Genomic DNA, 13795 nt, shown 5'->3' on the forward strand with positions numbered 1-13795 from the left:
CTGACTGAGCTGAGAGTACCTGATTAAAGGCATCCAATAACACACGAAAACCCTGGGCGAATGATGGCTATCAGCAGTTATGAGATTCTGTTACTCGGCTTTTTTTTAAAGGCTTTTAGGATTAGTGAATTGGTACCTAATTCTAAACTGGTGACTCCAATTTCTGGTCTCAACCTGACTGATATTGTTTTGCAGGGGACTGTGCTACATATCACTGTATATAGGTTCAAGACAGCCCAGGTGGCAAAAGGCATCAAGCTCACAGTCCACCAGCTGAAGGGTAATGCAACCTGCTCAGTCACAATTTTTTGCAGGTTGATTTATGCTAGTCCAAAGAGCCCAACCCTCCAGTTGCTCCATCAAGACAGGTCTCCCTATCTCACTTTCAGTTCACAATAATCCTCAAAGTGACTATTATACGATTGGGTTTTGATTAAAAAAAATTATTCAGTACCCATTTTTCCATATTAGGGAGCCACAACAGCTGCCTCCATCGGTTTGTCCAATGAGCAGAACATATCAATGGGTCACTGGTATTCTAACAGATATGTTATACATTAGACAGAAATACTTAATTGGGTAAGGGATAGAAAGGCATTTTCTTTTACATTTCAGTTTAACATGTGATGTTTTTTGTATGTATGTACAGCAGGGGTGTAAGCCAGACCTTGAGGTGGGAGGGGGGCTGGAGCCCAATGTGGGGGGGGGCACATTTTGGTCGTGACCCCGACGCCACCCCCCCCTCCAATACCTCACCGCCCCCCTTCGTCGCCCACTGCTGCCACTGTAACATCTTGGCTGGGGGGGATCCCCAACCCCCACCAGCTGAAGCACCGCCGCTGAAAATACCTTGGCTGGCGGGGATCCCCAACCCTCGCCAGCTGAAGACTTCGTCCAGTGCTGGTCTCCAGCACCACCGTATTTCCTACCCTGCACTCTCTTTCCCTCACTTCCGGCACCTTCCTTGTAGTGAAACTGAGGGTGCTCAATTTCACTAAAAGGAGCATGCCTGACGTGAGGGGAAGAGAGAGCAGGGCAGGTGATGCGGTAGTGCCACCGCAGACCAGCACTGGATGAAGTCTTCAGCTGGTGGGGGTTGGGGACCCCCACCAGCCAACCAGAGGCCCAGAGCAAATTTGGGGGGGGGGCCCATGCCCCCACCTAGTTACGCCACTGGTGTACAGGACTGTTAAGGAAATGTGGTTCTGTGGTCATTCATTCATACACCTTGGAGGTAATCACTTAACCACCACCACTCACAGCACTGAATTAGGATTTGCAAAAATCAGAGATTTTCTCTCTATAAGAACCCTCCATTATTATTCCTTGGAGGGTATAGAAAGGCGAAAGGTCCCACTGTTCTGTTGACAAAACCAGAATAAAGGTTAATAAATGGATGGGTAGTTTTATGGGCTCTATTAATGCTTTGCGATATACCATGACCTTCTCTCAGAGTCCAGCCCAGCTTATATTGCCTTAATGGGGTCCATTTACTAGATTTAGGGTTGAACATATACAATAGCTCCCTTCAGGATTTCATAGAAATGTTACCATTTAGGATGGCTGCAGCTACAAATAGGTGGGAGAGACCGCAGCGTTGGAAGTGTTGCTACCACAGTCAGTGGCATGGTCGCCAAGACCCAGGGGCACAGCACTGGAAAATAAGGTGGTATTCAGCTTCTACGGCAAGGGACAATTTACATAAATTACAGAATATTATTTTCATAGGACTCAGTCTTTGACAGGCTGGTCCAAACAACAGTATCTTTTGCTGATGTGCCTTGCAAAGACAGAGGGGCTGACATTTTGATGGCAACTCCCTCAAAGGAACTAAGGGACATTGAAAAGGGTGACTTTTACAGTCTGTTCCCTATGGATATGCACATTAAATAATGGAATAACTGAGATCTTAATTGTGTTCTGTGTACCCTGTAACAAATGGCCTAGCCACCTGTTTATTTTAGTATAAATATTCACATCTGTGTTATGTGATCTGATAATTGACAGTGTTAGCAATTTCAATGATTAATGAAGTTTGTTAATGAAGCTGTGCTGTGGCCATAAATAACCACAAATCTACTCTTGCTGCTAACTAGCCGTGTCGAGTGTTAATGCTGTAAGCTGTGTTGAGTGACTACCAGAATATGTTGAGGACTTAGGACGAAGAATGCCAACTGCCTCCATTTCTGACTCCCTTTCTGTTCACAAAAGAACTTCCTCATTCCTGGATGACCCTAAATATTACACTATATTCTGCTTTGCCTGGAAAAGTTTATGCCACAAAGACCAAGAAGAGCTGAAATTCCACAAATTGCCTTTACCGAGAGCAGCAGAAAAGTTTCTTTAACTTGCTCCAGAATGGAAATGATGATTTGACATATAACTGATTAATATTGTTATGGCTGTATTTTGAGAACGATGTCAGAGAGATGTATGCGGGTGAAAAGCATTTTCTTCTGTCAGCTGAAAGACCATGCATCCTTTCACAGCATGCATACCGCATTGAAGATCAACATTCCCAGGGGCATGTTTAAGCCAAGGGAGGAAAAGTATATGATTAGATTACGTTTCAGCTCCACTTCTCCAGAGCACTAGGGACAGAGAAAGTACTTGCATATAACAAATGTAAACCATATTGGCTTATCACAGAAAGATAGTATATTAAATCCATGGCTCTTTACCCTTTCCCACAAAATAAGCAGATGTGAGTGACCATGATGTGTGCTCATTTTCAAAGCACATAGACTTACAAAGTTATATAGGAACCTGTAGAATTTTGTAAGTCTAAGTGCTTTGAAAATGAGCCCCATAGGAAGCTATGGAATTTTGTAAGTCTAAGTGGTTTGAAAATGAGCCTCATGCTGCAGCAAATTTCAGTGTGATAGTATATATGTGCCTTTGTTTTGAGAATATGTGCTATGTTCCAGAATTAAAAGTATGGGCAGTCTAGGCATTCATTTTCAAAAGAGAAAAATGTCTCATAATTAAGTGGCAGAAAGCAGCAGATGGATATTTTTCACAGGAAAACGTCCAAGTCACAATTTCCGAAACTCAGATTTGAGGTTTTCTTTGCAGTGTGTCTAAATCACAGGTTTTGTGTGGGATTTGGCCAGGCCCAGAATTTGGACATTTTTCAGGGCAAAAAGTGGGACATTTTTATCTGGACCTGTTTCAGTTATAACAGGTGCCTTAACTAACCAGCTGAATACTGAAGGGATTAAAGCATAACCCCCCCCCCCCTCACTTTAATTCCCCAGTGGTCACTGACTACCCCCCACCCCCATAGATGTGACAGTGACAGAACATACCAGGCTCTGTGACTGCTTTAGATATTATAGCCATTCCTAGTAGAGCTAGCATCTACTCATTCACAATTACATAGGGATTTTTCTGATATGGTTTATGCCCTCCAAGCTCACCCTGTTCAGTTATCACAGCAACAGTCCTCAGATTTATACAGTGGACCAGAACTCATTCCAAAAACTAGCTGTTGCTATTATATGACAACTAGGTTTTTCTCCTTCCAAAAGCTCTAAATGCTGCTTTTATAGGATCCCCCAGCCCAGTTGGTCTGTGAAGTGGAAGATCTGACCCCTTACTATTCACATACCCCCAAATCTTATAAATGGTGCCGTTAATTGGTGCTTAACCAATTAGCAGCACTAATTGGCTTTAATTAGAGTTTATGCGCACAACTTTCTAGGCATATTCTATAATGTGTTGCGCAAAAATTTTAATGTGCTCAGCCAAAAAGGGGGCATGGTCATGGAATGGGTGGGTCGTGGACATTTTTAAAAAAAAACTATGTGCACTATTATGGAATATACCCAATCTGCGCTTAAGTTAGGCACAGGTATTTAGGTCTGTTTTTAGGTGGCCTAAATGGGCTTGCCTAAATTTTAGTTGCAAGAAGAACTTCTAAGCATATTCTATAAACTACATCTAACTTTAGGTGTAGTTTATAGAATCACGCTAAGTACGTGGTTTTTTTAGCACCGATTTTTATGGCACCATTTATAGACTTTGTCCCATATTGCATATGTAGTTTACTTAGAACTGTTCCTTTTCACTTTCTGCATTGCTATACCTTTGTTGATCGGCACATACCTAAGAATATCAGAACAGAAAAGGAACAATACAGACGAAGAAGCCAACACAGCAAGTGTAATGGCCACAAGTGGAACCAGAAAAAGAGTAATGCAGACCAAATTCAAATAGGGAAGCAGAGTTTATTGGTTGAGAGACCTGACAAGAACCGGTTTTCTTACTACTAAAGAAAGAGACTTTTTGACTGTACCTTATCCTATAACTCCTATCATCTACATACTTCCCAAGATACATAAATTCCCTGGATAACCCCCCCCCTGGCAGACCTATTGTCTTTAGGATAGGATCCTTACTTGAATCTTTGCCCATTTTTGTTGTGTATTTCTAAGATCTTTCATATACTTTCATAAATCATATGCTCATGACTCCAGTCATATTATCAATCTTTTGGAACAATTTGATGGTGATACTTCAGAACTAATACCTGTTACTTTTGATCTAGAGTCTCTCTACACAAACACCCCCGCAGGATGAAGCATTAGAAGAGTTTTGTATAATAGACCTACCTATTTGAGGGTTCCTACTAATTGTTTTTATTAATCTGGCCTCCATTGGTTCTCAAAATAAATTATTTTTGTTTCCAAGGGCAATTTAATCAATAAATCAAGGGGACTACCATGGGTACCACCATGGCACCTGATATTGCCAACCTATATGTTGCCCACTAATGAGTTATACGGTCCTTTTACTAAGGTGCGCTGAAAAATGGCCTTTGCTAGTGTAAGCACGTGATTTAGATGCTACAAATGTCTTTTTTAAATTATGGCCAAAAATGGATGTACGGCAAAATGAAAATTGGCATGCATCCATTTTGGGTCTGAGACCTTACCGCCACCCGTTGACTTAGTGGTAAGGTCTCATGCATTAACCAGGCAGTAATGGTCTACGCGCGTAGAATGCCTTTTACCACCCAGTTAGCACCGCACGCCAGAAAATAAAATTATTCTCTGGTGCGCATTGTGGACACATGTAGAAAATGAAATTACCGCCCAGACCACACAGTTGCTGGGCGGTAATTCCAAATTGACGCATGATGGCACGTAGGTGCCTGTGCAGCTTAGTAAAAGGGCCCCTATATTTGGAAGGACACCCATTTCAGCAAGTTATATACTGTAGATATAAAGATAATATTCTATTGTTATGGTTATATGGCCTAGCTAAACTTTTGGAGTTTCATCATTATGGTTATAATAATATTGCCTTCCTAGACACTGTTATTAATAAGACTACATATGGTTTTAGTACAACTATATACAGGAAGCCAACTGATAAGAACCAATATTTACAACAGTTGCCATTCTAAATGTCTGATGAAGAATTTCCCGTACTCACAGTTTTTAAGGTTAAGGAATTTATATAGCACTAGAACTGATTATTATGAAACAAAGGAGAACTCATGGTTTTGTCAGTAAATGGCACATATGTATGCTTTATAGGATTTTCTTTTCTATTTTTCAACCACCTTGCTGCTATTCGTTATACCAGTGGCGTAGCCAGACAGCCAGTTTTGGGTGGGCCTGAGCCCAAAGTGGGTGGGCACAAAAGTTTCTCTGCTCCGCCCTCCCTCCACCACTATACCCACCATTTCTCCCTCCTCTCCACCCCTATGCCTACCATTTCTCCCCCTCCCCACTTATCCCCTCTGTATGCAGCATGTGTCCCTCCCCTCCACCTCATACACAGCCAAGACTTCTCCCTTCCTCACCCCTCCACCCCTTTGCTGTATCTCTCCCTTTTTCCCCATGCATCTCCCTCACCCACCAACCAAGCCTCATCTTTCCATCTTCCCTCCCCCCTGTGCAGCATCTTTCTTTCCATCTTCCCTTCCCCCTGTGCAGCTGCTGTATCCCCCGTCTTCCCTCCCTCATGCGACATCTTTCCCCCATCATCCCTCCCCCCCCCCCCCCCCCCCCCCCCGTGCAGCTGCAGCATCTCACCCTCCTAGCAGGCCCGCCCAGCAGCAGTGTTCCTGACGGCGATTCTACTCGCAGGCTCCGTTCGCAGTCGCAGGGATTCCCACACGCTGCCTGCTGGCTGCCGCTCAACAATCTCCTTGCGCTACTAAGCGCTAACCCGGAAGTCTCTCCTGCAGAGGAGAGACTTCCAGGTTAGCGCTTAGTAGCGCAAGGAGATTGAGCGGCAGCCGGCACTGGCAGGCAGCATGTGGGAATTGCTGTGACTACGAGCGGAGCCTGCGACTGGAATCGCCATCAGGAACTTTGCTGCTGGGCGGGCCTGACCCGAAATTGGGTGGGCCCAGGCCCACCCGTGGCTACGCCCCTGCGTTATACCAAAAATTGCAAAGACTTGCTGCGGCTGAAAAGTCAAGGCTCAGTCCTTTCCAAGGTTCACCTTATGCCTGCTTCATAACTAGCTGTGAGGTCTGTAGCAAACAATGCTTGGTACTTCTTTCATCCAAGCCACTATGAGTCCTGTATCTGCAGTGTACCTATATTTTAATTGGATAAGAAGTTGAAAATCTGGAGTCATTGTGTATTTAAGCCACGTTTCAAACTACCAATAAGACATATGGTTAGACCCAGGAAAAAGGAACATTTGCAAAATGAAATACTGTTTAACTATTTTGTCTTACTAATACTCTTGGGTTTTGCTAATGTTATGATGCCAAAATACAAACTAATTGTATACCACAGAAGTAGGCTTTAAAAATAGCCTCAATTCAGAAAAATACAAAGCGAATACTGTACTTTGCAAAAACAACAACAAAAATTATTTAGGATGGTACAATTTGTGAAGCACACAGAGTAAAGTATTCTTTTTTTTTTTTTTTTTGCCAAAATCCAATCCCAGTTAGTTCATTTATATAACTACTAAAAATATTTCAACAGTTTCCTAAGGTTGTGAAAAACAAACACTTATTTCATGCATTCTCCCCAAAATTCTATATATGGTGCTCAAAATTGTGCATGTAAATTTTAGCACATGCCCAATTTAACTAAACAATGAGCCAATTAGCGGCGATATTGAGTACTATGAATTATTAGCATTAATTGGCAACAATTAGAATTTATGCATGTATCTTCCTAGTTGGGATTCTAGAAAGATGAGTGCATAAATTTTCTGCATGGATTTGAAAAGGAGGCATGGCCAAGGGAGGGGCCTGGTTAAAACATGGGCATTTCTAGAATTTGCTCTCAGTGTTATAAAATATTTAGGTATGAGGATTTACAGCAGGTTTCAGTTGGATCCTGGCTCTAAGCGCTATTCTATAAACAGCGCCCAACTCACAGCGCCATTTATAGAATAGGGCTTAACACTCATTTTTGTTGGCACTCAAATTTGGGCACCATTTACAGAATTTAGTCCTCAATGGGTTGAAAGCTCCTCATATAGAAGTTTAGACTATTTGTACAATTATATGCTATTTAGAAAACAGGTAAAGATGACTCTCTTTAAAAGATTCCTATGTTAATTTTGTTTATCTATGAGTTTATTGTAAGTTTTATATTTGTTGTAATTCCCGATATTCACTAGAACATTTGTAAATTGCTTAGAAATTGTTTTGGTACAAGTGGTCTAGAAATTCAAATAAATTAAAGTTAATATAGACTGGTTGGAATGCCTCTACAACGTCTGATGTTTCAGCTCATCTGTCTACTTCAAAGGGAGTTCCTGTGGTGTCAAAGTAATTGGATAGCTAGCAGCAATCAATATTTGATTGGTGTATGAAAAGAACTTTTATATAGAAAGGTACTTGGTTAATATTTTTTGAACTTCAGCAATATTTGTAAACCTACTTATGTGCTAAACAATTTTCAAGGTTTGTAAGATTGCACTTCTCTTTTTAATATTTTGAGTGAAAGTTTTGATTTTTATTTCATATTGTATTATTACTGTAAACTGCTTAGAGATTGTTTTTTAGGTGTATTGTAATAGCTTGTCCTTTTATTTCTATTCTATTTTGTAAACTGCCTAAATGTTTCTATAATTATGGGTAGTATAACAAATACTTTTAATCAATAAAAATAATAATAATATTTAGTGCAAAGACTTACTTTTTTAACTTCATACTTAATAGCAAGTTTTAAGCGACAAAGGCTAGGGCGTCCACCAGGCTCCACATGAGTCGAGTTTGTTTCCATATCCCCATTCAGAATAGCTTCAACTTCTTCAGTATTTCTGCACAAATCAAGAAGTCCAACAACAAAGTCCTTGCACTGCATCGACAATTTTTTGTAGTCATTCTACAAAACAAAGAATATTGCTATTAAGTGAAAGGTGTAACATAGATCTAGCAATGTTAGATTGATTTGGGGGCAATTTTTCCAAGTGGGTTAGTTTTCCTTAGATTGCTCTGAAGAGCACGACATGATCTGCCTCCTAGTTTGGCTAATCGGACAATTCAGTAAAGCTTTTTACCTATTCTGTGACTTAAGAGAAAAGACTGATGACTCAGGCTCTTACCCCTCTTATTGTATGACTTGGCACCTAAAATTGAGTGCCATTTGAGTGCTTACGTTTATAGAATAGCAGCACGTATGCAAGTAATTGTACACTTGCATGTTTAAGTGCTAGGTCATCTCTCAATGCTATTCTATAAATGACACTTGCAACTCACTTAGGGCCTGATGCTCAAAAGTTGCCATTACATACCGCGTGTCTATATCCACGGTTGAACTTACCGATTTTGAAACAGCAATCGATACTCAAAGGAAATTGGATGCAATTGAGATGCGCAGAAATTCTGCAAGCAGCTTAGTAGGCAAAGCGCCTACAACATGCATAGAACAGTCTCTCATTAAGCGTTGACGTTATACACATGCCCAGGGAAAAAAGGCAACAACTGCATCATAAGGTTCCATGACTGTAGCACTGGCCTAATGGTTAGTGTAACAGTTTGCAGAACTGGGGATCCGGGTTTGGTTCCCACTACTGTCTAACGGTCGGCAGTGGGTTGAGATCTTGGGGAACCAGGTTCAATTCCCTCTGCAGCTCCATGTGACCCTGGGCAAGTCACTTAGCCCTCCATTGCCCTAGGTACAATATACTACATGTACCTGTACAATTGTACATAAACTGCCTTGACTCATGCTCGAAAGTGGTGGTATATCAAAATTAATAAACAATAATATACACACATAGCATATTTACATGCAAGGACACACATACCCACACCTATAGGGCCAGATTCTACATAAAGCACCTAAAAAATATGCACGGTAAACATTTCTGCCTAAACGTATTCTATAAGCGGCACTTAGATTTAGGTGCGGTATATAGAATACGCTTAGTTGAAATCCCAGCACCTAAAACTACGTGCCTCCATTTACACCAATGAAAACATGGAGTAAATCCCCACACGTAGAGTTTTGCACATTAGGCCATATTCTATAACTATGCGTGTAAATTTGGGAATACCCATTTCTCCGCCCATAGCCATGCCCCTTTTGAAATGAATGAATTAAAATTTAGGTGCAGTACATTACACAATACGCTTAGCAAGCTGTGCGTGTAAATTCTAATTATTGCCAATTAGTGCTCATTATTGTTTGTTAAGAGCTATTATCAAAGCTGTTTAGCTTGTTAAGCCAATTAAGTTACGAACGTTATTATAGAATATGCCTGGATTTTGGCGCAGATCTCTAGGTGCACTATATAGAATCTGACAGATAGTACATGCACATAATACATTTCATACACACATGCAGATTCTATTAACAAATGTTCCACGACAACTTTCTCACACTACTGTTACGTTTGGAACACACACATATAATACAAACATATGGCAAATTTAACACACACGTGCAAATACTATTAGAAAATGCAAGCAGGCTTCCACTGAGAAGTTTCTCTCATGCAACAATAGATCCAGACCTGCTGGAACATTTTGAACATTACAGGTAGGTGTTCTTTTCTGTGCATTGCATGGAAACATCTGTGCATCGCACAGAAAGCTCATTTTAATATTAATGAACTCATTGAAATGCATTTGAAAAAAAACAGTTATGTAGGGTGCAAGCAATTCAAAATGCTGCAGCGAAACTGATTTTGGGTTTTGGGAGATTTGAACATGTGACTCCATACTGGTTTCCATTACATGTCAGAACTGAACTTAAGATTTTAATTTTTGTTTTTAAAATGTTGTATGGTTTTGTCCCGTTATTTACAAGATTTTGAAATGTTATATACTCCTTTCAGACACCTCCTTTCAGAAAATGACATTACGCTGGTGAAATGTACTAAGGCTCAATGTAGGCTGCGGACCACAGAGCAACGTTCATTACTTGGCAAAGGAGTTGAGTTATGGAATCATCTCACAATTTTTATTAGAAATGTTAAGAACTATATGCTATATCGACGTAATTTGAAAATCCAGCTTTTCAGGAAATATTTGACTGTAAATGTTTGATGTTGTCGGTATTATCTTTCTTGCTTATTATGTGAAATGCAATGCTGTTTTATTGCACTTGGAAACTGGGGGGGAGGCCCTTGTACAGAGCAAGGGAAAGATATGAACAGGATGGAGTCAGTCCAGAGGGCGGCTACGAAATTAGTAAGCGGTATGGAATGCAAAAATTATAGGGACAGGCTTATGAACCTCAACATGTATACGCTGGAAGAGAGGAGACATGGAGGAGTGGCCTAGTGGTTAGGGTGGTGGACTTTGGTCCTGAGGAACTGAGTTCAATTCCCCTTGAGATTTGGGTGGACTTCAGAGACAAATGTCTAAAAACAGGTTTTGAAAATACTGACTTGTCCCACTTTTTGGACGTTTTTCTCTTTTGAAAATGAGCCCGCAAGTCTAAGATTTGCAGATAAAGTTATCCATTTTTCTTTAAGCTTATATATTCATATTCAGCTGTGCCAAGATAATTAATTAGTATCTCAACAAAAATTCATTTATAATGAATAAGTTATCCAGTTATGTTGAATAAAGTCCACAGTACTCTATATATATACACTTGTGATCTAAAATAAATAAACAAACAAGGAAAAATGGATTAGGCACACTGTACGAGTTGCACCTTACTTTGCCACTAGTGGACTGGACTTTGCGTTGCTATTACTTTAGTCATATCTTTGCCACTTCTGAGGTCAGCCGTGCTGCTCTCTGCCAAAGTCTGCTGAATTTTGACAGTATGAAATGTCTGTGTGAGGGGTCAAGCTCCGCAGGAGCCCACAATGAATGGGATGAGCAGTAGCTGGTAAGAGTAGTGGCATTTTGAAATTATTTTGTGCCATGACCTACATATAAGCCAGAATACACAGCAAAACAGGGAAACACTTCTACGTGAAGTCTGAGAAGAAAAAAGAAGTGCAGAATATGATACAATTTTCAACACAGGGAGTGTCTATCACAATTATTTTATTGCACCAAAGACCGGACATGGGGAAGTATTTCGGCGGTAAGAACCACCTGCCTAAGGTCATAAATACAGTATCTGTTGCTGAATGAATTAGAAATCAATGGTGCCCAAAAGGAATTATATGTTGAATACACAGATTCCAAATGTGTTAAAAAAATGCCTTTGCACCAAAATCACTACTCTTATCGCATGGCCATGCAGCAGGGAGAACTTACCGCCACCCACTGATGTGGCAGTAAGGGTTCCCATAGCTACCCGGTGGTAAGGGTTCCAGTGATTACCGCCAGGTTAGTGCCATGCTAGATAAAAATGTTTTACAGCGCACCGGAAATGGCACGTGCTCAAGCCCGAACTAGGCCATGTTAGGCAGGTGGTAGTTCCGATTTAGCATGTGGTAAGCCCGCGTTCGGCTTATCAACTCTTTGTAAAAGGGCTCCTGATTGACTTATGCTTATATTTGGTCATTTTACTAATATTTTATCAAAATTGTAGGATATGTCAAGCTGTACCTACTGTACACCACTTTGGGTGAATCTCTTCATAAAGGCGTTTAATAAATGCCAGAAAATACGTATGGATAAATTATTTACGTGCACAACCCATGCTTAAAAGCCAATCGTCTTATGTGAAATTCTAGTTCAAATACACTCTTATCTACTCACATTGACTCACTACATAAGAGGAGAAAAAAGACTTTAATGACTGAATTGGCTTAACTGCCAAATTGCCTCACAACTGAGACATCCTTAATCAGGCAAGCATAGAATCAGTTCCATTGGAGAGGTTGGTGCTGGTGCAAACAGCAAATATTTTTGAAGCAGCTCCTGATGAAGCATGCAGTGAAACCGGCAGCTCCGTTGAGTAGATGAGAACAGCTTCAAAAATAACTTTTATATTGCACTGAAAACCTCTTGGACTGAATAATATGCAGTTTTGTGTACATTGTGTTTGAATTGAGTCATTGAGTCTATATTATTGGGAGTGTAAAGAAGAAAAAAAGTCTCATAAAGAGAAAAAAAAAGTCTCACCTTTAAATTAAATGAGGGGAGGTTTACTTGGACTAAAGATGTGTCAGTTGTGAGGCTATTTGGAAATTATTGTCATAAGCCAATTTAGTCACCAAATTCTTGTCCTCCTCCTATGTGAGTCGATGTGAGTGGATAAGAGTGTATTTGAACTGGAATTTCACATAAGATTAATTATTGACATAATCATAAAGTAGTTATGATTTTATACTCCTATCCATGTTATGGTAGATTTAATGGATAATGGTATCTGAACTCATATCAAAAACAGAAATACTTCAAGCAGCTTTTAAATATCTCCCTCTTGTTTTCCTTTGGTTCTTTCCTATAACTACATGCATATCACTATTTATGACTCTGAATTAGAGTTTAGATAGACTGTTAAATCTATACAGGCAATGACAACTTATGAATAGCCCATTGCACCTACCTTGAATTCTTTCTCAATGTTGGCTAGTACTGCTAACTCATTGCTAAGCTCTAATGCAGTCATGACTGGATCTTCACTAGATAGGGAGAGGTAAGCAGGACTGGCCAGGCCTTTGTAGGCATTGATCCGGGACCTGGAATGGCTGAATGAGTCATTCTTTTGTTTCTGAGTGCATTCATTACACTTGCAGAAATAGTCATGTGGTCTTTCAATACGAGCTCCTTTTCTCAAAAGAATATGGACAATCTCATATTCCTGGCAATGAGCAGCTAGAATGATAGGAGTAACATCATGTGAGAACCGTGTTCCATCTTCGTCATAAGCATAAAAGTCATCGTGCTGCAGTTCCGATTGGCTGGGACTTACTGTTAGCCTCTTTCCTTCTGCAAATGAAGGATGGCTAAGGATTGCTTCCACTATGCGAACATAGCCTTTACTTATTGCCAGGAGTAAAGCATCACCGATTCGTGCCAGGTTCTCTTTCTTAAGCAAAAGTTCTGTGATTTCTAAGTGCTCGTTGGCTACTGCTAACTGCAAAGCATTCTGGCCCATGTAGTCCACGCAGTTGACATTCAGTGAATCACATTCTTCCAACATTCTCCTCACCACGGGAATGTTGCCATATTCTGCTGCATCCAAGAAGCGTTCTTCTTCTAAGGAAAGACTTGTTGAATGTTCACTGAACATGTATGCTGGTCCTCGATTTGCTTGCCTTCTGCCTTTCTCCCTTATTAAGGTCTGATGCTGATGTACCAGTCTGATCTCCGTACTTCGTCTGCATTGAAACATAAAATCACTTAAAAAACAGTACATACCTCACCAAATCAACTTGAGGCAAATTACAATAAATATATAATACAATACATATCTAATACATAAAGAACAACAAAGATAAAGCATAA

General features: G+C 40.3%; 1 protein-coding gene across 1 annotated transcript in view; it reads right to left on the minus strand.

The window, feature by feature from the left end:
- TRPC6 (transient receptor potential cation channel subfamily C member 6) overlaps nt 1–13795 on the minus strand; it is a 191509-nt gene that overhangs the window by 92818 nt on the left and 84896 nt on the right. The window contains exons 2-3 of the mRNA XM_030200228.1: nt 12894–13668; nt 8124–8312 (exon numbers count right to left, since the gene is read on the minus strand). Of these exons, the coding sequence (XP_030056088.1) occupies nt 8124–8312; nt 12894–13668 (964 nt within the window). The remainder of the gene's footprint in view (nt 1–8123; nt 8313–12893; nt 13669–13795) is intronic.

The sequence above is a fragment of the Microcaecilia unicolor genome, chromosome 4 (genome assembly GCF_901765095.1).
Source record: "Microcaecilia unicolor chromosome 4, aMicUni1.1, whole genome shotgun sequence".
Classification (NCBI taxonomy): domain Eukaryota; kingdom Metazoa; phylum Chordata; class Amphibia; order Gymnophiona; family Siphonopidae; genus Microcaecilia; species Microcaecilia unicolor.